At 42.4% G+C, this 25,508-nt stretch overlaps 1 protein-coding gene across 2 annotated transcripts in view; it reads left to right on the forward strand.

Annotated features, from left to right (window-relative positions):
• Positions 1-24,814, forward strand: part of LOC306942493 (inositol-tetrakisphosphate 1-kinase-like) — a 52,224-nt gene extending 27,410 nt beyond the window's left edge. The window contains exons 5-12 of one of the 2 annotated variants that reach the window (XM_079528416.1): positions 2,679-2,796; positions 14,440-14,538; positions 15,326-15,366; positions 15,862-16,027; positions 17,923-17,961; positions 18,663-18,730; positions 19,621-19,783; positions 21,712-24,814. In XM_079528416.1, the coding sequence (XP_079384542.1) occupies positions 2,679-2,796; positions 14,440-14,538; positions 15,326-15,366; positions 15,862-16,027; positions 17,923-17,961; positions 18,663-18,730; positions 19,621-19,783; positions 21,712-22,037 (1,020 nt within the window). In that variant the 3' untranslated portion in view covers positions 22,038-24,814. The remainder of the gene's footprint in view (positions 1-2,678; positions 2,797-14,439; positions 14,539-15,325; positions 15,367-15,861; positions 16,028-17,922; positions 17,962-18,662; positions 18,731-19,620; positions 19,784-21,711) is intronic. The other variant, XM_079528417.1, reaches the window with a different exon arrangement.
• Positions 24,815-25,508: the final 694 nt, after the last annotated feature.

Here is a 25,508-nt window from a genome sequence, read left to right on the forward strand (position 1 = left end):
CACGGTCAGGGCCTCTTCGGCGTGCTTTAACCCCAGGCAGTAAACGCATGTGCATTTTATTGCCACAGTCCGCCACGCTGCAGTACTTTTGCGGCAGGGAAACGGCTCCACTCCGGTCTCGACGGGCCATCGCCTTGGACTTCGCCGTCTTCCCTTCCATTCTCTGCTTGCGGAACTCTTAGTTCACGGCAAGGTGTTTTTCTGTGGGCCTCTGACTCCTCGACAGGGGAGCTAACCGTTAGCTTGTTACAAACACGCTAGCGTTTAGCTATCAGGTAAGCTGCTCTTAGCTCCGCCACCTGTATCTCTAGAGCTGAGTTGTTCTTTCAAACCGGAGCGTCTGAGGCCAACACGGTAACAAAAACAGCAAAAGTTTCTTTTTCTTTTGTGAGTGTAGCTTTGCACTTACTAAGGATTCCAATTTCCACCTCGTGGTACCGAGCAACTGTGTCACTCGTCCTGATGAGATATGTAAAGAAAGTTGGCTTCAGTAGCAGTGGTTTAGCTTGTTGTCTTACGCAGAAGAAGAAACGAATGACGCCTAGACGACAGCGCAGGTATTTATGCCCTCGGGGGAGGGACGTGCGCTGCGTCATGACGTAAAAGCCCGTTCTAATATCATTAGAACGTGAGTGTATAGATTTCTTCTGTCTTACGTCCAAGAATGGACATAACCCATAGTGAATTGATTCACGAGTAGACTTTAATATAACCTGATTGGCTGCTTTGCCATAGTGTCAGAACAGGTACACATTAGGTCATCGTCTTCTAAATAAGCTTTTTATCGAAAACTGAAACAATGGATTCAAATAAAGATTTCTGTTGTCTTAAGCCCTAACCACACCAAAGGGTCGGGTTGGGACAAAACTGTTTTTAAGGTAGACCACACCAATACAACTCATTGAGTTGCATTGGTGTGGTCTACCTTAAAAACCGTTTTGTCCCAACCTGACCCTTTGGTGTGGTTAGGGCTTTAGGGAGCTAACAGCTGTGTTATGTTTGTGTTGTGTTTTATACAGGGTCAGTTGGGTTAAATAGGGTTTTTTTGTTAGTTACTTTCTTTGGTTTTGATCTTCAGATAGTGTAGAGAGGCAGTAAACAAAGGCCAGAGAGATAAGATGGCAGTTGGATACAATCTTGGGTCCTCGTGGCTCACACAGAGCATATGGTCTGTGCACTAATTGCCTGAGCCACCAGGCACCCCCAAGGGTTGTAATTCTCACATTTATGGATTTTAGACCATTCAGTGAGTGAGTGACATCACTGGAGAAAACACTTCGGCACAACTATAGCTACATTTCGGAGACACACAGAGGACTGCTCAGATTTATGGCTGTTAATTGTGTGAAAAAAGTCATTTTGCACATATACAGTTGGAGGCCATCGATATTGTCATTTTCTTTTTGCTGAGGTTTGCGTGATCTGCGCAAAACCCCTTTTGGTGTTTTAAACATGTTATAATTTAGCTATTGAAAAATAGCAGATCTACAAGCTCATAGCGCGCCACCGAGTGGCGCGCTACGAGCTTGTAGGTCTGCTATTTTTGAAAGATCGTGAAAATATTTATTTCAGAAAACTGGAGGATTTAGAAGGATTTTTTTTAAATGTTGAGGTCAGGCCTAAATGGGTCAAATGATAAGGGACAATATCGGTGGCACCCAACTGTATACACACACACTGACTATTTACTGTTACAGTGAGTTACTGAATAAAATGTACTGTAGTGTTTTAGTCATATGCAGATTATCATGCTTTCTGTCTCTTTTCTTTTCTGGCGTGTCATGTTTCCACTTTAACTCTGTCTTGGGAAGCAGACTTGGAAGTAATCCTCCAAAATAACGAGGAAACGGTTGACCCTCCTTGGCAAACATCTGCCTCCGTTCCTTCCAAACACCTGCTGTCAGCGCTCAGTTCCCCACGGAGGAGTCCAACTGTCTTCTCTCTGTTTTCAGCACATTTCGAAGAGATTGCAAACCCACAGCATGTTCTTGTAAGCTACCCGAAGATTAGTTTGGGTTTATTATTTGACGGCAGCCTGTTTTGTGTTGCATAACCGCTCAGCCTGTGCGAGTGCCTGTACATATTCTTTCTGCTACGTCATGTTGTACGTGATGCTTGAAATAAAACATACAGCAGCGCTACATCAAACCAGTGTTGGAGGACGGTGTCGACACCGGTGTTTCACACAGTGCTGAGATGTGCGGTGGTGTGAGGAGAGGCAGCCTTCACCACCTGACGACAGACAGTGTTTATGTGTGCGTGTGAGTGTACGTTACAAAAAAAGGAAAGGCTGGCAGAGATTTTCACCCCGAAGAGAGAAATGTGGTATGAGGACTGAGGAGGGTGGTGGAGAGAAAGACGAGTGAATGAAAGGCGTGATTACGTAAAAACTGCAAACCTCACGCTGACCTAACAGCCGGCCATGCAGGGATAGTGACGTAACCTACATAGAGCCGTTGGCTCTGTTACTAAACACACACACACACACACACACACACACACACACACACACACACAGTCTCACACACACTTACAGTCTCACTCACACTCTCACACACACTACACACACTGAGCCATGTTGACCTCTCTTTCTGCTCCGTGTTTATATTTGCAGTGTTCCTCTTCAGTCCGTATGCTTTACACCTAATCTGTCGTGTGTGTGCGCTTGTCTATTTCAGGACTACATTGATGCCCACCCCGAGACCATTGTTCTGGATCCTCTTCCAGCCATCCGGACCCTGCTGGATCGCTGCAAGTCCTACCAGCTCGTGCACAGGATAGAGCACTGCATGCAAGGTAACGTTTATGTGCCGTCCGTACGGACAAGGCCACTTCCTAGAATCCCTCGGCAGACGGGGGTTAGATGCATGGCGTGTTCTACCCACGTCACAGTTGCAAATCTGTAGCCATTGGCTGCACATGGTTCCCTCGTCTCTCCCATCACCATCTACTGTCAGATTATTATAACTAGAGCCCAACGGGCACTGGCCTACTTGGAAATGCATGCCCCACCAACTGTGTCCCTTTTATGCCCATATATGGAGTTCTTTGTCAGGCATGCCCAAATATGGAGTCTATGCAGATGTCAGTACATCATTGTGATGTCAGAACAGTCCAGCTCCATATATGGAGATCTATGGGTGATCAGGTGTGATCAATTGGCTAATTTGGGTCCTGTCCAGATCCTGGGCAGAGGCATTTGTGCTGGTTCTGGACAACCGGCGGTCCGACGGACTCGACATGGAACACGTGTGTCAAGTCGGTGGGGCGAACGGTTCTCGAATTATGTGGACGTACAGACGTATAGATAAGAAGATTGGAAATGCATTCCCCACCCAGTTATTATGTCTGTCCCTTTTATGCCCATATATGGTCTTCTTTGTCAGGCATGCCCAAATATGGAGTCTATGTAGATGTACCATTGTGATGCCTGGGCCGAGTTATGCAGATTACAGACGTACACACGTACGTACACACAGAGACTTGGTGCATTTGTAGATAGATGTACTCTATTGGCTGAACTTCATTCCCTCCTCTCTCCCATGTACTATCAGTGGAAGGAGTTGGCCAAACTGTAATGAAAGAGTACCCTCTTCCACAGATTGGACTTTGTACGTACAGTACATTCAAATTATTTTTGCCGTCTTCCAGAGGAGAGAAGGGGTCGTTGCTCGGTGTCTAGGGATTTCTAGGGTCTTTTCCTTAGAGCCCTCAGAGGAGACGGAGAGAGAGAGGACTGTCCCGTTTGACGTGAATGATTTTTATCGGATGCTTCCGAGCCAGATGTTTTATTCTGGCCACGGGGCACAGGTCTAGGATAATAACTCTGTGACTCTTCCCACTGTCTGAACCCTGAGTGAACCTGCCTCCCGGCTACAGCAGTCTTCCCACTGATGGATCAGAACCTCATAAGTTAGACTGGGAGGGTTGCGGAGGCGTCACATAGCTGGCCCAGCAGCACCTATCCCTGTCACTGGACCCATAAACTCGCTACACACTGGCTAGTGTCATTTTCCCTGGAAGCGAAGCCGTGGAATGATGACAGGACGTTAGCAACGGGAGCACGTCTCCTCTCCTCCCCCCCCCCCCCCCCCCCACGCACTCTAAACACACCTGTGACTCATTCCGCTATTCATTTACCGCCGTACATGGCAGGGAGTGTAAACCCTGGAATTATTACTTCACTGTGTGTGTGTGTGTGTGTGTGTGTGTGTGTGTGTGTGTGTGTGTGTGTGTGTGTGTGTGTGTGTGTGTGTGTGTGTGTGTGTGTGTGTGTGTGTGTGTGTGTGTGTGTGTGTGTGTGTGTGTGTGTGTGTGTGTGTGTGTGTGTGTGTGTGTGTGTGTGTGTGTGTGTGTGTGTGTGTGTGTGGTGTGATCAGAGCTGTTTCACAATGACAGTCAGTAATTTCTTAAAATAGAACTGCACATTTTATTATTTTTTTAATCCAAACAGATGATGAAAGTTATGTAAGAGACCATAAGCTGCATTCCTATGTGTGTGACTGTGTTTGTGGTTTAAAGAGGAAAGTAGCTTGCTTGTTGCATTTAAAAGAAGCACACTCTGAGCTTAAACTTAACCACTAAGCCCCCTAACCAAATTACCCGCTCTACAAGCTTGCACCACATCATATTGCTTTTATTATTATTATTTTTTTTTAAATGTTATTAAATATTTTCAACTTGCCAAAGTAATCTCTCAAAACAGATTTTGCCATACTGCTGCCATGAACATGTAATGATATTGTTAGTAGGAATGAACACAGAAGCTCCCGAGTGGAAGTGGACTAAGAAAGCGGCGGAGCCCAACCGAGTATGTGGTTTACACACAAAATGAGTTAGAGGCAAAACAAAAAAAATCTTAATTTTGCTTTTTTTTTGTGCCCCAGATTGGGTTCAAAGTGGCCTGGGTTTCAGCTCGAGCTGTCACTGACATTTCAGGCTGGTTTGATTGATTGAAATATTTATTAACAGTTTGCAGAATTGCAGTACATTTCAAGCACAAACTCAATACAAAGACTGTTAACTGTGAGTGGACGACCCAATTAAGCATTGTTTACAAGAGGGTCCACCTTGTTCAACTAGAAGAATGAAGGGGCATCATGTACGTTCAGCCAACCATGATGTGCAGGGTAGTGGTGACAGACTAGCAGTTGAATTTAATCATGTGGCCAACAAACTTATTTTATTTGTAGTTGGAATAAAGTTATCGGGCAATATGTTCATGATTCCACATCTAGGTGTGTCTGTATTGTTGAAAATCATACCTTCTTGATTTCTAAATACTCTGGTATAATGTAATACCTTGATACCGCCCACGCCTAAAGCCTATATAATCCAAGATCACTTCACCACCAGTGGAGAGGAGGGGAAAATGGTGTGTGACCCGGGATTAAGGTTTTAGCGTGTTTTTTTTTTTTTTATCAACAAAAAAGCTCTGGCAATCTTTCAGAAGCGAGACTTACAGTTCATGGTGAAGCAAGGGGTGGTAGCCATTGAGCACAGGTTTTCAACCAGAGGTTGCTAAATGATGGAGAATTGGTAACCAAATGGACCCTTATAGATCTTTAACTAAGAGTGTAAAATTAAACCAGGTCCATTTGGTTTCATTTTACGCTCTCGAGAGTTACATTATTGTTAAACTTCTGCATTACTTAATTTACACTTAATGTGGCAGCGTTGGCCGAACGGATTGCGGAGCGGTCTTGATACCGGAAGGTCGCCAGTTCGAATCAGCGGTCCGACACATTAAAATTACCACCGCTGAAGTGCCCTTGAGCAAGGCATTGAACCACTATGAAATGTTCTATGAGCAGGGCCTGGCTGGAAACAAGTTCTTGAGCTTAGCCCAGATACCCTGGGTAAATATAGTAACTTTGCTTACAAGAAGTCTACACACTTTTGGAAGAATTGTTATTTTGATCAACGATTGCCTGTCATCTCTCCTATGTGGACAAAACCTTATCCAACGGCAACAAAATATTGTAATATATAAGTGTTGGATCCGAGAGACTAAATCTCATCAAATGGTGGTCCTCCGTGGTGGTCCTCCGTGGCTCAAATGCAGAATAAATAATGGACCTTGATATGAAATGGGTTGAAAACCACTGGCATAGAGGGGGGGCAAGCACGAGAGGGTGGAAAGTCCACACAGCACACTACTCTGTCTGGCACAGCCACTTCCTCCTGCTTATCAGCAGAGCTCACAGAGAGCTGGAGTAGCCCCAGCTGCCAAGGCAACCCAGCACTAAAAGCCAAAGAGAGCCAGCCATGCTCAGCAGCCTGAAAGAGGCTCAGAATAGCACTCAATGGAAGGAAGCACTCGAGATGTGCTTGTGCACTTTTTCAGCAAAAACAAACCTCTCTCTCTCTCGCTCTGGTTTCATGATGTAACGGAGCCTCGGCTCTGGTGAATTTAGCAATTCTCTGGATTGTTTAAATGAATCTAAACATAAGACGGAGAATTAAGTCAACCTTAATGGTCTGTTTAATAGTGAACAGTCAGACAGGGCTATGGCTAACCCTAATGGATTAGTTCTGGACATAGCTGCTCCATGCGTGATTCATAGTTCCGCTCTCTCCCTGGAACTATGCGGTGCTGCGCCGTTGTCCAACTTGGTTTTGTGTTTCCTCTGTGAAACAGAGCAAGGTAGCTGTTTAGATAAGGTGATGGAATCTACTGGTTTCTGTTTATACACAAGCTCCGATATCTTGGACTGTTTTTATAGATGGCAACAGTTGTCAAGGTGTCTGAAAGTGCACTAACTCTCTCTTTGTCTCTCCAACAAGGGTATTCTTTTCAAACCCGGAAGAGGGGGGGATGCCCATAAATAAAGACAGATTCCTTGAGATCAGACCTAAAGACTCTTAAGTTACCGTATTTGTATAGCCAGATTGTGTTGACTCCTTTATTAGGATGGGAAGCATGTGGTGCCTTGTGAGTTCATTAATCTATTGGTCTAACCATAGTTAAACAATAATAAGATTCTCAGCTTTGCAAGTCATCGATAGTCAAGCAAAGGTACAGCGCATTAAACAGCCCATGACAGCCGTGAAACTCATCCAAGTCCCGAGTCTCACATACAATTGGTTGCCTAGTTTGAATAAAGGCTTTTCTCCTGGGATATGGGACACCATCGTTGATTTATCGTCACATCACAGGTTTACAGAAGTAAAAACTGTTCTATGATTTTATTTCCATAAGCCTCATCTTAAACAATGCTAAAGCACCTACAGTACTTGACTGTCATGCTGCCCTGTGTGACCCTGACTAACTAGTTAGGTGATGAACATCACCTAGGTGATGCAGATGAACGTCAATCACCTAACCTCAGAAAACAATCTATACATTTGTTTTCCTCCTTGGAGCGTAAGGTTCTTACATATTGGGAATTATGGGTTTTCTTACAGGGAGTTCAATTTAAAATATTGAAAACACTGCTGATGTGCCTTGGAATGACATGAGAAGAGGATGCTGGAGTTTCTAGGAAACGGGCTCTAAATAGCCCAAACTTCCGCCCAAGCAGCTACATGCTTTTCTGAAACTTGGTTGCAGTGCAGGACTGCAGGTCACTGTTAGTGTCGCATTGTGCCAATGGGCCATGGTGTTCTCTACCACCAAGCCTCTCATGAAGATGCCTTTTATCCAGTCCGTTCCACAACACCAGGCCAGTCAACTGCAGATAAAGTGTGTGTATGTTTATTGTGCATATTTGAAGAAGAAAAAGAAAAGCAGAATGAAAAAGGGGGACATTTGTGGAGAGATACAAAAATAAAGGCTGAATAGAGCCCTCTCTAGGAACCCTGTAAAACATTCTCGGCACCACTGGGTCTACCAACAGACTGTGGTGTTTAGACAGGGCCGGAGATTGATCCCTTCCCCAAGTATCAACGTCAACCAGAGCCAAGCATGGACAGACACTGAGGCAAGCTTGGACAAATGTGTCTTATCTGCCATTCCCTTCTCTCCGTAGACATGGGCGGCGGTGGCTCAGGGGTAGAGTTTCCGGATGGTAACCGCAAGGTCGCCAGTTCGAACCCGGGCTCCCCCAGAGTTAGAGTCGAAGTGTCCTTGAGCAAGACACTGAACCCCTAATTGCTCCTGATGTGCTGGTTGGTACCTTGCATGGTTTCCGCTGCCATCAGTGTATGAATGTGTGTGTGAATGGGTGAATGTAATGCACAATCTATGTAAAGCGCCTTGGATAAAGGCGCTATATAAATGCACCATTTATATAAATGCACCATTTACATGAATCCTTAAACCCATACCGTTTACATGAATCCTTAAACCCATACCATTTACATGAATCCTTAAACCCATACTGTTTTGATACGTTTCTTTTGACAAGAATTAGAAGTCTTTAGAAAGCTATTGTTTGACAGAGTTTTAAATCCATCTGTCTTTAGGGAACTGGTGATGATGTAACAGGAAGACATTTCGCTCCGGCTTGTTTTACTCGAATGGCATTAGGCAGGTATTTGTATCCTTGTAAATTACAATACTGTGCTCGGTAAGATCCTCAGTATTCATTTAACTCTTGAGTGTAAAATGCCCCCTAATGGAAGGGACCATTTTGGATTTCACAGAGTGGATGAAGTTTTGCGTGATCTGCGCAAAATGACAGTTAACCCATTTTGGGTGGGAACCCCTTTTGGTGTTTTAAACATTGTTATAATTTAGCTATTGAAAAATAGCAGATCTACAAGCTCATAGCGCGCCACCGAGTGGCGCGCTATGAGCTTGTAGGTCTGCTATTTTTGAAAAATCGTGAAAATCTTTAGGATTTAGAAGGATTTTTTTAAATTTTCAGGTCAGGCCTAAATGGGTCAAATGATAAGGGACAATATCGGTGGCACCCAACTGTAGTGTGAAGCCTAGTGTAGAGGTGACTGATGGCCCAGGCGTCCCACTCTCAGTGGCTGCAGTGTGTCAACACTGATAGTGCTGAAGCATTGAGCCACAACTTGCTAGGCTTACAATACATTTCTTGGCTTTTTTATTATTATTATTATTATTAGATGGGAAACTGAGGTCAGAGAGAAGGGAAACATTACGTGATTGGGATTGAAACTAGGGTCATCATGACTCACAAGGTGCATGTGGTCCATGCATCAATTAATCGATTGAATTGATTATTAAACAATTGAAATGTACCCCGCCCCATTCATCCGTCCGTACGTACGTACAGTTAAAGTGGCACCGAAAAGGTGTAGGCTGAAGCCAAGGGAAGGCTCATATTGGGTTAAAAAGGACCTAAAGACGTGTATACACGTCCGAGGCACCCCGCGGTTTTAATTGAGGACGTGTAGCGTCCTTAGCATTATATATATAATATATATATATATATATATATATTATATATGAGAGAGATAGCTTCACATGCACATCCAGGTGGGGGAGGTGGTAGGCAAGGTGTAAATGCAGGCCAAAGAGAACTTTCCCAGGGAAAGGAAGGGACCGCACACTCCAAAGACTCAGGACAAGATGATTTACTTATGCTTCATTTGTTTTATTGCACGGCGCTCTTCGTCAGGTGCTTGCATATATATATATTTTTTAATCTTTTATTAAATATACCAGCAATTTGCAGACATTTAAAGCTATTTGGAATGGGGGTTACTTTAAGCCAGGGAAGCAAGTTTGGCATCGGGCCATTTTCTTTTCCCCGAAGGCATTAGAATGATTAGATGGTGAGCCAGTACATATAATCAAAGGCTAATTTAAGAAATTGATAGTTTAAAAATGTTACTGGGACTCCATGACAGACTGCCTTATAAGACATACATTTCTGATGAGAATCATGGATCAAATTAAACGAGCTGCAGGTGGCATAATAAACTGTAAATGAGCAGTTGAATTTATGGACTGCCCATGTAGTGGATGGGGAGACAGCTCCATGCAGGCATTATAGGCTGAACCCCTTTTTGTAACCGTACCCTTCAGGACGGGGACCCATTTTGGTACAGTAAATATATATGTACACTACAGTGTATATAGCAACATAAATGTTTTGTAATTCTTGAATAGATATTTGAAGATCATTTTTTAGAATCGTCCTCAGTCCTAAATGGGTTAATGATATAAACGCTGAAACTGAAATAAAGAAATGTGACGGCGGCCGCTGCTAGGCAACGCCTTGCTCAGCACTTCCGGACATTTTGCGTGCGCGCACAGCCATTCACTTCCTTGTTTATGTCTGAATATACGGCGCTGTCCATGGTTTTGATCAGAACAGCGATGTTCTGTCCTAATTTCTGACTTAACCAAGCATCTTGTTTATTAACGCTTCTAAAGAGAGATCTGACTTATTAGCGCGAGGTAGTATTGGAACATTATACCTACAATAAATCTACAATAAATATACCGTCCCGGTTTTGGGGGGAAATAGAAGGCGGGGCTTTTCAAAGTAAAATCTGCCCATCTGCTTGGCACTTCAGCGCCTTTTATTCTGAAAAATTCCCCGGCAAAAGTAGTGCACAATACTTTCTTGTGAGAATGGTGTCTGAACATATTGTGCACCGCCTTGCTAATGCTCACCACTAGAGGACTATTATCTGGTGGTCACACACATAACGGTCCACGGCGTCAGTTAAAACTTTCAACAGCAGCGCTGACTATACCAAAAACAGCTTCCCTGTTGTTGCCAAATATGCCTCTGGTGCTCTCTAGGAATCCCCACAACCTCCCAACCACCAACACAGTCACACCCACCTATACATGCAGTTACACACATACAGTACACCTCTTGCATCAGCTGTTTATAATGGGGCTTGGCCAGAGCATCACGTTATTATGTGTATGTATACTGTGCACCCACACTGGACACTATGGCCTGGTCGGCATGCAGATGCCTGTGAGGCCATAGTTAAGCTCTGGAGTCGACAGTGCAGTGTTGCACAGCTAGAGTAACATAATGGAGGCCAAATACAGGCATATGAGATTGTCCTGACCTCAGCACTCAGCGGCCCAGCCACCACAGAGGCCCACAGAACACAAACGCCGGCATGTCTCCATTGTGTTTTTTTTGTCATTAGCAATTTAGCAGCGCTTGGCCTAAAGCCCACTCGCTGATTTCCTGTGGTGATAATTGCAAACCAGCTGCCTTATCACCCTCTGTCGCCGCTACCGTAGAAGGGAAATTTGCAACGACCCAAACATTAATATACCGTTAGGGCCACAATGGGGGCTGATGCGGCGCAATAGAGCTGCAGGATGTTTGGTCTGTTATTTCCTGTGAGGTGAGCCTCTTTTAGGAAGTCTTTGCCTTATCATCGTGATTTGACCGACCTGACAGTGCAGCATGTGATGACTCAAAACACAATGCAGTGAATCTTGTCCATGAGGCAGAACGTGTCTTGACCTAATTTGCATTTGACTGACAATACACACACTTGCCCTCAGCACAGACTGTTGTCTTAACACAGTCGCCTGTCTGGTTGAGTTGTCCGCCTGAGCTCCTGAGCTTTGTACTAGTGCAGGTATCTTGTTGGTCAGGGGGTTTACAACCTTTACAACCCTAAATGACATCTTGAGCTTGTCTGACTCGTTTGTGGTAGATTTCCCGTGGTATCGTGTGTATTCCAGTATTTCAACATTTGTTTGTTTGTGCGTGTTTTGGGAGGAGCCAACAGGCCTGGCAGCTTCTCGTTTCTTATGTATTTGAACAAGCCTTTCCCCTCAGAACACCACTGTCTGTTCTCTGATCCAGCCTCGGATAAAAGCAAAAATCACACCTGTGTGAACTGCGCGGTGCAACTATACATTTATTTATAGTAACTGTACTGTACTGTGCTCTGAACATCCAGACCCCCAGGAACAGGCCCAGGGGGGCGGCCCTGTCCCGGCGAGCCTTCCTGCGTCCGAAACGGTCGAGAAATGACAGAGTTACCGCGTTGCAGCTTTCCGTGCTTGGACAGACACGTACTTATAGGGACGTTAAAAGAAAGTGTTTGGGGTAGTGGACAGGAGTAAGTGACCACTGTTTCCCAAACAGTGGGTCGGGACCCATTTGTGGGTCATGGGCCACAAATGTATATTTACCAGTAAGATGTCCAAGGGCTAGGTCGTGTGCACACATCCGCCTCGTCGACGGCAGACTGCTGGGCGAGTGCTGGCTCTTTGGCATGGGGGGGGGGTCAGATCAACATGGAATGAATTCTGTACTGGCCATATAAGGAGCATGTCTTGAGTGTACAGGGTTTGATGAGGTGATGAACATATGGAAACAAGTCAGCTCCATATATGGAGATCTAAGGGTTTGAGGTCAGATGTAGAGTTGCTGGCCAATATTGATGACATGGGATCTCCATCCCTGATGTCACGTGATGTCACGAGACCTGGGCACCATATATATATATATATATATATATATATATATATATATATATATATATATATATATATATATATATATAGTGTATATGTGTGTATGTATGGGGGCTTTCCCATGTTTGGGGATTTTGAGTGATACACTGACTGACTGACGGGAAATGCATGATTTCATAGTAAATGCCACCTGCGATCGCAATTTTTTTTTTTTTTTAATTTTTTAATTTAATAGGTGAAAATGGGTACCGGTAAACATTTGCAGAAAATAGCTAGATCTACAAGCCCACAGCCAGTTGCATTGTGGACCTATGTGTAGATAGAAGGAGGGAACCAAGTATAGACCCCTGGGGGACTCCGGACAACAAGTACAGTATATAGGGTTTAACTGGTTAAACAGGTCTCTGTATTTCAGCAGGTGTGATAAGATTAGCCGTTTTTTTTTTTGCCTCAAAAGCGGGAGTATCAAATTTCCTTCTAAATAGTTCTTGATTTTTTTGCATTAAAAGGGAGGCTTTATTACTTACTTGAGCAATATTTTCCCCCGTTTGTCAGGAAGAGGGCAGGGTGATTTATGATTATGATGTAAGATGGTTGGGGCATTACAGTTATAAAGTTTGGAAAAAGAATGTACACTTATACAACCAGAAGGCACTGACTGACTACCATAATGATTGACTAATGACTTTGGCTCAGATTGGAATAATTGATTCATATCGTTTGTCAAGGGATGGGAGAGCTTTAACTTTCTGGGCAATAAAAATGATGCATTAAAAAATAAGGGCATTAGGGAAAAGGGAGGCATTGTATTTTTTCAGCATAGAAAACATGGGTCCTCTGTGTCCTCCATCCACCTATTTATTTATTCTTCTGTGTCCTCCATCCACCTATTTATTATTACCTATGTTATTATATAACATGGGCTTCTGTGTCCTCCATCCACCTATTTATTTATCTTCTGTGTCCTCCATCCACCTATTTATTATCTTCTGTGTCCTCCATCCACCTATTTATTATCTTCTGTGTCCTCCATCCACCTATTTATTATCTTCTGTGTCCTCCATCCACCTATTCTTCTGTGTCCTCCATCCACCTATTTATTATCTTCTGTGTCCTCCATCCACCTATTCTTCTGTGTCCTCCATCCACCTATTTATTATCTTCTGTGTCCTCCATCCACCTATTTATTATCTTCTGTGTCCTCCATCCACCTATTCTTCTGTGTCCTCCATCCACCTATTTATTATCTTCTGTGTCCTCCATCCACCTATTTATTATCTTCTGTGTCCTCCATCCACCTATTTATTATCTTCTGTGTCCTCCATCCACCTATTTATTTGCGTGTGACTGATGGGGTCAAACAGCCTTTTAGGCATGGCTCTGTAGGACAGTGGTTCCCAAAGTGGGGTCTGGGGACCCCCAGGGGTCCTTGAGGGAGTTCCAGGGGGCCCCCAGCTAAATGATAGTTTGGAACCAAATGGACCCTTATGGGTCAGTGTACAAATAGACCCGTACGGGTCCATTTGGTTCCATTTGTACACTCTCGGAGTTAAATTAACATTGATTTTACAATATAAATTGGTCTCCGAGCTAAAAATGCCTTTAAATGGGGGTCTGTAGACTAATGCATGTCATACTGGGGGGGGGGGCCTTGAGATGAAACGGGTTGAGAATCACTGCTAGAGCCGTAACAATCTTCTCTTATGGGGGTCCGTGGGCCAATTGGTGTCAATTTAAGGGTCCTTGACATGAAAAAGTTTGGGAACCACTGCTGTAGGAGTGGAGCAGTCTAGAAATGGTTCTGTCTGTTTGTCTGGGATCCATCTCGCAAAACCCATCAGAACCATTTCTGGTGCACACTGCCGTAGGCACATGTTTTGCAGTACATTTGATAGAGCAAGTCAGTGGCAGTCGGATCAGGCTGATACTTTGCCTAAATATGGACATGGCTGACATAGTTCTGACGGCTGTCACAGACGTGTGAGATCCAGAGGGAAGCCATGCCATTATTAGACCGTTTTATTACTTCAGTTAATTTAGCTTGTGATTTTGTCTGATTCTCCTGGAACCTTCTAATACCCCTTTTTCCCGTTCTCTTTAACTGTCTTTAACAGATGAGAGGATTTGTTCTCCTCCGTTCATGGTTCTTAACACAGAGTGTGGTCCAGACACAATGGAGCAGATCAGGATGCATGGACTCAGCTTTCCCTTCAGTAAGTCCCCCGAATCCAATCTAATTCACAGCAGATCCTGAGTGTTAAAGCTGAAATCCTATATTTTATTAATAAAATGTTGTTTTGTTTTGTTAATATAATATAACTAGTACATGTGCAGTGTGTGGAGGTCGTCTACCATTGAGGAATTTAGACCCTGGTGTCAGGTGTGGTTAAATCGTCTTTGTTACAGTTGGGTGCCACCGATATTGTCCCTTATCATTTGACCCGTTTAGGCCTGACCTCAAAAATTTAAAAAAATCCTTCTAAATCCTCCTGTTTTCTGAAATAAATATTTTCACGATTTTTCAAAAATAGCAGACCTACAAGCTCGTAGCGCGCCACTCGGTGGCGCGCTATGAGCTTGTAGATCTGCTATTTTTCAATAGCTAAATTATAACATAATGTTTAAAACACCAAAAGGGGTTTTGTGCAGATCACGCAAACCTCAGCAAAAAGGAAAGGACAATATCGATGGCCTCCAACTGTATGTGGTCAGTGATAGTGTGACAACGGCCTTAGTGGGGCCTGTTCTGTTCCCCTGCTTATCATCTCATGACTGCTTGTCAACGGGGACAAAATTAAGCCAAATGTAGCTTAATTACCTCCTCATATGATGGTGTTGTACGCCAAACAGCAGATCTACAAGCTCACAACGCATCGTAATGCGACACGTTGGCTTATAGATTTGCCTTGTTCCTCACTCGACACCACTGTACGATGCATTGTTACGATACACTTCATTACCTAACCTGTTGTTTTCTTTCTCGTCTCCTTCCTCGCTCAGTTTGCAAAACACGGGTGGCCCACGGAACCAACTCCCACGAGGTAAGGCAGCAGGCTTCAGGTTCATAGGTCACTCACACCCTCTGTGGTTACCTTTTGTGTAAGCAGTAACACTTGTCTCATTACTGGGTTACACTTTAACTGCATTGCAAACAAGAAAACCAAACATAAGTACTGAACCTGGTGTGTCTTTGTGTATCAACTCAAATCAATACCTTACTGTTAATCTGAACAAATAGTCGCCCCCTCCCTCTACCACACACACGGCATTGAATGCAGTACGTTTCTAATATATCAAATGTAAGTTTACACTTGGAGGTTAATTTGAGTGCGAATTTGAGTTTCTTTTAGATGTGCAATACTGAAATGTTGCTACAATAGTTTACACAACAATGACATAGAAGCAACATACATTATATGTCAAATTAAATAACAATAAAATCCAGATTAATAAAGGAACATTACACAATATCAGAAACAATTAGAAAGCAACAATAAAATAATAATAATATGACTAACAGATGATCATGTCCACAGATGTCCATTATCTTCAGCGAGGAGGACCTGAAGGATGTGAGGCCTCCTTGTGTGATCCAGAGCTTCATCAACCACAATGCGGTGCTCTACAAGGTGTTTGTGGTGGGAGACTCGTACAGCGTGGTGGAGAGGCCTTCCCTGAAGAACTTCCCTGCTGGACCAGCAGGTGAGGAAAGAGAGGAGACCCGGGGCTGGTGTTCACAGCCGCACAGGCCAGGTTGTACATGAAGCACAACGTCTCTGAATTACCCAATAAAAGAGCCCCATAAAACCTTTACATAGACCTATTCACCCTCTAAAAGGGTGCAGTAGAGTCCTGTTGGTACACGGTGTCCATGTTGCACAGGGTTCCCTTCGTCATTTTAGACAGGTACAGTGTGTCTTTGGCCACGCCACTGGAGGCTTGGCAGAAAACGCCGCCCCATTTGCATGTGCTACCGTAGAGGTCCTCATGCAAACCAGGTTAGAGTCACGGGAGCTGTCTACTTTGCCTAGTAATGTGAAAGGAAAAGAGAACGGAGTCATTCCTCTGATGCCTCAGACTTTGAGAACCATAGAATAGCAAAAGCCCCTGAACACACAGTTACATACCGAAGCATCATGTACACACAGGTAGCAACCTGTCGGCACATAGAGGAACAAGCATTCCATATTGTCCTCTTTAGCTTAAGCTCTACGTGCTTTTTGTAGCCAGGACATTTAGGGAGAGGCTAGATGAATGAGGCCTGAAGACAGAGACGGGTTTTAATTTGTGTCAGCAAAGAGCTTTAAAAGCATTTTCTCTATTCAGAGATTAGTAATACTTTTGTCTGTAGCACTCATTCTAAGACTCTCTGATTAAGAGCATTAGCGTAAAGGACCATAATTATTGACTACAATTCACCATACTGTATACTACAACCACTTTCCAAAGCATACAGTGGTTTGTTTGGTCTCAGAGAAAGACAATGCTGTGAATGTTCCATTCAGTTCAGTATGGTACAGTCAAATAAATACAATTAACAGTTTAGTCCCAATTTAGTAGTTGTTGGGGTAATTGTATCTTTGTCTATGTGAAATTTGTTCTCTGCATTTACCCATCTTAACTATTAGTAGCAGTGGGCACTATTAAAACATCTTAACTATTAGTAGCAGTGGGCACTATTAAAACATCTTAACTATTAGGAGCAGTGGGCAATTTTGGCCGGGAACCCCTTTTGGTGTTTTAACTAAGCTTTATGTTATACTTTAGCAGATCTACAAGCTCATAGCGCGCCACCGAGTGGCTCGCTACGAGCTTGTAGGTCTGCTATTTTTGAAAAATCGTGAAAATGCGGCACAAATCTTTGAATATATATTCTTTCAGAAGACTTTTTTTCGACGTTAGACCTAAATGGGTTAAAACATCTTAACTATTAGGAGCAGTGGGCACTATTAAAACGGCGCCGGGGGAGCAGTTGGGGGTTAAGTGTTTTGGTCGGGGACACACTTGACAATCGACTTACAGGGATTTGAAGTTCAAGTCAAATCGATTTGAAAAGTCTAGCCAAAAATAGTCCCTTCTAGAAAGGATTGATTTACAAAATAAATTAAAATGTTCTTGACTTACTATTACCGTAACTGCATAACTTCGTTTAGCTACAAAATACAAACAAATGTACGGCAACTGTCATCTCTAAAGATGAAGCAATTAATGGCAAAATAGCCTATGTGTATGTACGTTATACGTTTGAAGCTGTGAGTAGACAATGATGTGTTTAGACGTAGTATGAGCTTTTAAATGCCTACTTTGTAAATGGATGGAAGGTCCCCATTCTGCTGCTCTTCTCGTGCGCCCAGCCATGGGTGATGAAGTGCGTTTTTGGAGGGGCAGTTGTAGTCCGTCTGCCTGATGTACGCTTCATTAGCACACGATACTCTGCACTCAGGCATATATTTGGACAGTGGTGGAATTAACTTCTTCCTTCCAGAACCTCCACTCCACTCACTCTATTGCTCTGTAATGTGTTAATCATTACCAAATAGTTAGCGAAGCACACACACAAACAAGCAATCAATTTTTCTCTTTACATTGTGTCACAGCCGTCATCAGTCTGTCTCGGTTTGGAAGAAAATGCCCTGGTGAGTCACACTCAGTACGGATTAGGCTGTGTGCTGTTTCCTTGTTTGAACATCGCTCACGTGATGCTAATGAGTATATATGTGTATGTGTGATGGACACGGATAAGATGTGATTGCTCACAGCGTGATAACAAGTGTATGTGAATGCTGGATGGTCTTGGGTTCGTCTGGGATTGTAGGTGTAGACCAATCCGCGGAGGGCTGCCCTGGGCGCAATCATAACTGCAGTGCCACATTAAGTGCAGCTTGACACCGCAGCATTGATTGCATACAGCTGGCCAACGGGGCACCACTCCGTGGATTCGTCTATAATAATTGCTTGTCCTCCCCTGGTAAATGGGCATTAGTGGCTATACTGTACACACACAGACGTTTTCTGTTCTGCTGTATTATGGGTGTTAAATTAAATGGGTTACAAATAACACGGGTTCGGGTTCACGTTTGTGGTCGGCATCCAATCAAAACCAAAGTAATTCAACCAGCCACAAACTCTGTTCAGACTCATTGTTTTGTTTCTTTTCAATTGATAAACAATTCATCAGTTGAGCTACATATTAGGTTTTGCTGCCCCCTTGTGCCTGAGATGAGAAATGGTCATTGTTGGCATCCAGTCTTGGGAGGCTCTAAAAACTGTAGCGACCAACCTCCTTGATTATTATAATGCAACATATTTATTATGTTTTATCTTTTTTCCATTTCAGACAGGAAAGTCATTTTCTTCAATAGTCACAATGTCTCCAAGCCGGAGTCGTCCTCAGACCTGACGTCTGTAAGTCCAAAACACATTCGTAGTTCAACGCTTAAGGTGAGACATGGTAGGTGAATAGGGGAAAAAAGTTAACTAATAGCTATCACAATGAAACTTTGATTACTTATATTAAAACCAAGATTTTTTGTATTACAAGTTTTCTGAAATGTTTAAATATGCAAATTAGGCATTATATGCGCTAATAATTTGCATACATTTCGGGACGATAAATCTGAAGATCGGATAAAGCCAGGTTCAAAATGATTGTTTCATTTTGTTGACATATTAGAGACAAAGAAAATTACAGAAGGGATTTTAGATATCTCTAATTATCACTCCACAAATCAGAAAATAGTGTCAACAGGCATAAAAAACCAATTTTCGGCATGTTTTTAGGTGAAGTGGAGATTCTTTGTCCCAGGTATGAGGAAAAGTCATTTTGAGTAAACGGCCTTTAAATAATTGTATTGTAAAATTCCAAAACGTTTTATTTGAAGCCACTATTTTGAGACAAAATATCTCATCCAAATCTTGGCAACAACATATAATGCCATATATCATTGGAAAAGTCTGGACCTCGAGCTGACTGTGGTTTGATCCAAATATGGTCACTTCCTTTGTACCGACAACCAATCATGAATATTGAGAGGGTGGATTTTCACCCAGCAAAACGAGCTGTCATTGGCTAAAATAAACTACTAAAATAAACATCTAAATCTGTGTTTTGAATGTTTATTTTGCTTTAGTTTGGAAGAAAACATGTTTAGGAAGCAAAATAGCAACAAAAAGGAAAAATTATGATTTCACCTACCATGTCTCGCCTTAATGTCCGTTAAAACTTAAAGTATAATTAATATAACTCTGGCCTTGTAGTAACATATTTTATGTGTGATATTGTGTCTTTGTTACAGAGGGAGAATGTGGAGGGGGTGTCTCAGCCACCCAATGATGATGTGATCAGAAAGCTGTCTAGGTGTTTACGGCAGTCACTGGGCGTGTCCCTGTTTGGCATAGATGTCATCATCAACAACCAGACGGGCCAGCATGCAGTCATTGACATCAACGCATTTCCTGGTAGGTGGGGTTACTCTGCCTCATGTGTGGCTTGTAATTCATTGACATTTGATGAGTTATTAGACAGACTGTGTGTGTGTGTGTGTGTGTGTGTGTGTGTGTGTGTGTGTGTGTGTGTGTGTGTGTGTGTGTGTGTGTGTGTGTGTGTGTGTGTGTGTGTGTGTGTGTGTGTGTGTGTGTTGTTCATAAATCAATGCTATTGAACACCCTTTGCGTCTCTCCGTTCACAAAATCACACCCGTGTGAAGTGAGGTGCACTCTTAACATAAAAGTACTTCAGAATTGTACTGAAGTACAGTACTTTAGTAAATGTACTTAGTTAGTAGTGACTTTGCACCACTGCATTTTAACAAGCCCTTGCTTCTTTGCTTGTTACTATGGTGACTTGGTTCTCAGGTTACAGTCCTCTCCGGTGCCACCTGTAACCGAGACGTAGCGAGTTGAAGCCCATTGTGTTAAGCCACCACCACCACCTCTCCTATGTACTTTGATATCGTTGCCGTCGACTGGAAACCTATGTCCAAAATGCTAACTTTTCAGGAAATGGACAAAATAATCTGGGTCCCAATTGATTGAATGTATTATTTAGTAATAATAACTTTATTCAGGGCGTAACATTAAGGCTTGCCCTGTTGTCCGGGACAAGTAATAAATCTTTGCAGTCAAGTTTTACTCGTCCATTGAACAAGTTTCTTTTCATCATGGCCCATAGCATGACCCTACCCCCTTAGATAGCATTTCTGTAGACTTGGATAGCATTTGATACAGACTTATAGCATGTTATGTAGACAGCACTATAATTGTATGTAGTCATAGCACGTCATAGTACATATGTATAGTTTATATGTATAGTTTCATTATATAGATATTCCACTGTTACGTTCTTAGCTTACGCATGTTTCATGATAAATGCTTTTTTATGTGATGTATTCCCATGCTTTTTTGTTCTTGCTTAATGTAAATCGCTCTGGATTAAGAGCGTCTGCTAAATGCCTAAATTGTAAATTGACGCTCCTAGCAGCCAACAATATTGTCTGACATTATTGTCTGGCTTTCCTAGTAATAATCTTTCCAATATTGTTGTCCGCCATTCCATTTCAGGAAAACCGAACCTTGTGTTATTCTGTATTCCTTTACTTTCAAAGGGGAAAACTACCCTACGTCACTTATTTATTTTTAAACGGCTACTGGCCAGCAGGTTAGTCTGCACGGATAGGATTAATCTATGGCTGTGTATTTGGAATACATGAAATGTAAGATCACAAACATTGTATGTCTATGTATTCACCAAAACCAACTTAAAGTTAGTGCTTCGGACAAGTGACTTATGTACTTGTACTTGTCCAAAGGACAAGTGCCTCAAAACGTTAATGTCAAGCCCTGCTTTATTTGTATAATAAACTTGTATAGCACCTTTTATGACATGAAATGCAGCTCAAGGTGCTTTACAGAGCAATAAAGAAAAGCATAAAACATTAAAATAATAGCAAAAAAGGCAGTGAATCAGGCAAAACAGTGACGACATGAATAACAGAATTACAAATCAACTAAAAGCACTAGTGAATTTGGCTAAATATTTATACTGACTGACTTGACCACTTTCACTTTATAGTTTTTTTCAAATGTAGAAAGAATTGCCAAAATGTGTTGCATCGCGACAATGTTTTGTGTGTACTGTAGGATGATGAAGCAGAGCATTCATTTACAGGGGGAAAAATATTAGAAGTTTAAATCTGGAGATACGAGGTTTCTGCCCAACATCAACAATATCCAGTGTGTGCTATCTTTTTTTTCCCTCTGTGTGTTAAGCATGTGCAGCAGTTCTGGTTTGACGTAATGCAACCTTCTTCTGATCAGTGTTTGGATCTAAATGTACTGCGCCTTTTGTGCAATCCAAATAAAATAATTCAAATGTGTGTCCTGCCTAGGTTACGAGGGCGTTCCCGAGTTCTTCAACGACCTACTGAACCACATCATCGGTGTACTCCAGACCCACAGCCCCGAGCCTCCCACCAGCGACCAGCCTAAAGGCCTGGCGGTGGCCCCCAGCACCACGGTACCCAGCGCCAGCCCCCCTCCCCAGAGCTGCTGCAGCAGCGTTCTGGGGAAGGAAGCCAGCAGCAGCCCCTGGATCGTGGAGGGCGATGGGGGGCTAAAGGCTCCCCGCCAGAGACTGGGCTGCAACTCGGCCATGTCCCCCAACTTCCAGCAACACTGTGTCTCCACGATAGCTACAAAGGCTTCGTCGCAGTGACCGACACCTGCCCTGTACCTACCCCCGAACAAAAGTGGTTAAAATGGTGACGATGTTAATGAATAATCATAATAATTATGATATTAATGATAATAATATATCCGTAATCAAAAAAGCAAACCTTTTCCTTTGTAGATATTGACGATGATGGTGACTGGGTGTTGGCTTCTTCTCTTTTTGCCTTTTTTGTATTTTTCGTTCTGTCTAATAAGACTTACAGTACTGTAATGTGAACTCTTGGGAACTTTGCCTAATTGCTGATTTTATTTTGTATTTTTTCTCTCTGTGTGAATTCTCTGTAATGTAAGGGTCCACATTTGGTAGTTGAGGGAGAATGGCCATGTCAGTTTCTGATGATAGATGTGCCATTAGTTGTGCAATTATTCATCCTTCATACCACGTGCGTGCACACACGGGCATAATCACAATGCAATGGACCGCGCCAGTGATGTGTGTCTTTAGTCTGATCAATACCACTCACTCCTTTTTATACAACAAGCTAAGAGGGAGGAGACGTGAAGAAGAGACCGATTTGTCTGAACACTTGAATACTCCTCAACTGGTCTGAAGCCACTCTGACGCCATGCCGTGGTCCACTGGCTTGGATAGGGAGGCTGAGATTCTATACATAAATGACAAGCACGTTATCTGTGGGTTGAGTTCGTTCCAACATAATACAAAGCGGTTTACTTGTCCTGTGTGCCATGATCCAAGTGACTTTTTAAGAAAGGCTGTTAATGACGAACACCCAAATACGGCTGATATGAACATTTGTCAACTGTGAAAAGATGACATCACTATGATCACGTGACCAAGTTGATATTTGAGTGTCTTTTAACCTTTTTTTTTTGTTGGCCTTTTTGGAGTGTGTCACGTGCTGCAGGTGTTTTTAGCACTCGTACAAACAAACCCGTGCCCTCGATTAGATCAGAGTTTGAGGAGTTCCACTGCAGAGAGACAAGAATCACATTCCGTTTTATGTACATGGGAGTTATCTAATGAATTCCATGATCTCAGAATTCCACTGCTTATTGAGTTATGCCTCAGATGACTTCACTGGTTCTTATGTCACACCGATTCAAAACACTTGGGCATTTAAAAATTCATGAAGTGAAAATGACCTGATGAAACAGTAGTGGTCAGTATTTTGTAACTTTCTCAACATGGAGGACAGTTTTTTTTCCACATGTCTCAAAATGTAATTCTAGGCCTTAATGTCGTGTTAGAAAATGTAATTATTCCACTAAAATTAATGAAATATATAGGGGTATATTCAAGTAAATGATTATGAACCCTATTTTTTTATTTATTTTTTATTCATTTAATTTCTTGATTTAGGATTTTGTTCAGGCTTATTGACACTTGTCAGATCTAATTACCCACACTTTTCCACCACAGTTATTAAGCAGGCCATAGTCCTCAGTGCATTCACCTCTAGCTTAATTATCTTGTCTATATTCTGTTCAAGCTGCTGTATTCATGTCCATTACCATGTCACATGTGTAAATGATTGAGTGGGGGAGAGTAATCCCAAATCTTGCTCCCAATGTTCACTGTGAGATCTTTTTTTACTCCTATTTTGTTAATATCTTTGTCCTGACATCTACTAAGAGCAACTTTATTTTATTGAGATTTTATGGGGGGGAGGGGGGAATGTTTTTATATATAAAAGAAAGCAAGTGATGTTTTGAACAAACGGTGGATATTTATGGGAGGAATAGTGAAATGCTGGGTCCAGTCTGATGACTTCCTGAGTTGGGGACAATGAGCTCATATGGTTGATACTGCTGTCCCTCTAGCATCTAGTGGGAACAAAATGCCAACCTGCCAGAGAAAACCTCAATGTTGGGTTAACTGAGTTTATGCTCTCGTGGGTAACCTAACACTGAGCGATTTGCTGTGAACTCAGTGTAAACAGATTCATCTGACCCTGCTGCTGCTGATTTTCTCGTCCCAAAGAGGACATTCAAGCTGTTTTTTTTCCTGCTATCAGCGTTAAGTGTCAGCTGGGAAGCTGAATTGACTAATCGTATCCACTTGCCTTGTGATGGTGAATAATATAGTGTTGCAGCCATTTCACCCGCATTTATCTGGGTCGGCGGCAGTTTTTTTTTTGCTGCAGCGTCTGCTGTGATTTTTTTTGTAATATATATATTTTTTGTCTATAAACAAATTAAATGAGCATTCCTCATTTGGTACAAAAGCATAATGCTTACAATGTTAACTAGGAAATTTGTATTTCCCATAACATGACAAGTGCTTGCACTGCAAAATGAGTTAACTTCTGAGTGTTCAATCTTGAATTAAATTAACACTCAGGATTGACTAACTACAACTCCCTTGAAGCAGCAGGGTTGGAAGAGCCTTTCAAATCCCTCTCCTCACCTAGGAAAAGGGACCAAGACGAGGGTACAGTATGTCCCTGTATAATATCAAAAGACTGATATCTAGTGTGTACATCACTATACTGTATGTCCTATGTTGTCTTCTTCATTGTGCTTAAATGGGAAATAAATGGTTAATCCTACCTTTGGTCATTTCTGCAACCCAGATGTCATTGTGCTCTCTGCTTCTACCTGAATGTTTACTGGGATATGTTATAGAACACGTCATGTGTATGGATATAATATATGCATAGGCCTACATCCGTAAGGTGTGTTGTTTTGTATCGGTTCTGTAAGGAAAAATTATAAATCCACAATGTGTGACTTTTTTTTTTATTACATGGACAAACGACAGGGGCAAAATAAACAATAATAAATCTGACTATTAATTCATCTCTGTTTCCCTTGTATCTATTGTAAACAAGTGATGCTCTTTCCAAGTTTCCAGACTACTGAATACAGGAACCTGTAATGAGTTTGTGGCATTTTCCTACATCTAAATTCCGAAGACAAGGAAATCCAAAATAAGAAACAGCAATATGCTGTACAAAACTACAAATACTACATTGTCAAAACAAACAATCCACCCACCTGCTGTCACTCACAACCTCTCTAGCCCTAATCACACCTGCCCTCACTCACTTCTCAATCAGTGGCCTGCTATATACTGCCTGAGTGCCTGTCCCATCAGTTATTTGTTTGACAGCAGCAGAAACCCTCTGTCCTGGAGTCTCAGAATCAAGCCATTATGTGTGGATGAAGTGAGTTCAGTTCAATGTTTCATGATTGCTCATTATGAAGTATGCTGTATTTTATTGGTTATTGTGATGAATATTAGATTTCAACTGTTTGCTTTGAAACTTTATAGAGAAGTTGGTGTGTAATATGCAAAGACACACAATGCACATAGTTGACTTATTTAATATTCAGGAAAATGCATTTGCAATATTCCTTTTAACCTATAGTGGATGTTTGGTGAATGTTATCTGGTGAATTGTTATAAATTGCTCGCTTTAATGTATTTAGTGGTACCGTAGCTACCCACCCACACCTTGAGTGCTAAGTTTGTATTGGGCCTAATTGTTCA

The sequence above is a fragment of the Electrona antarctica genome (assembly GCF_951216825.1).
Source record: "Electrona antarctica genome assembly, chromosome: 18".
NCBI lineage: Eukaryota > Metazoa > Chordata > Actinopteri > Myctophiformes > Myctophidae > Electrona > Electrona antarctica.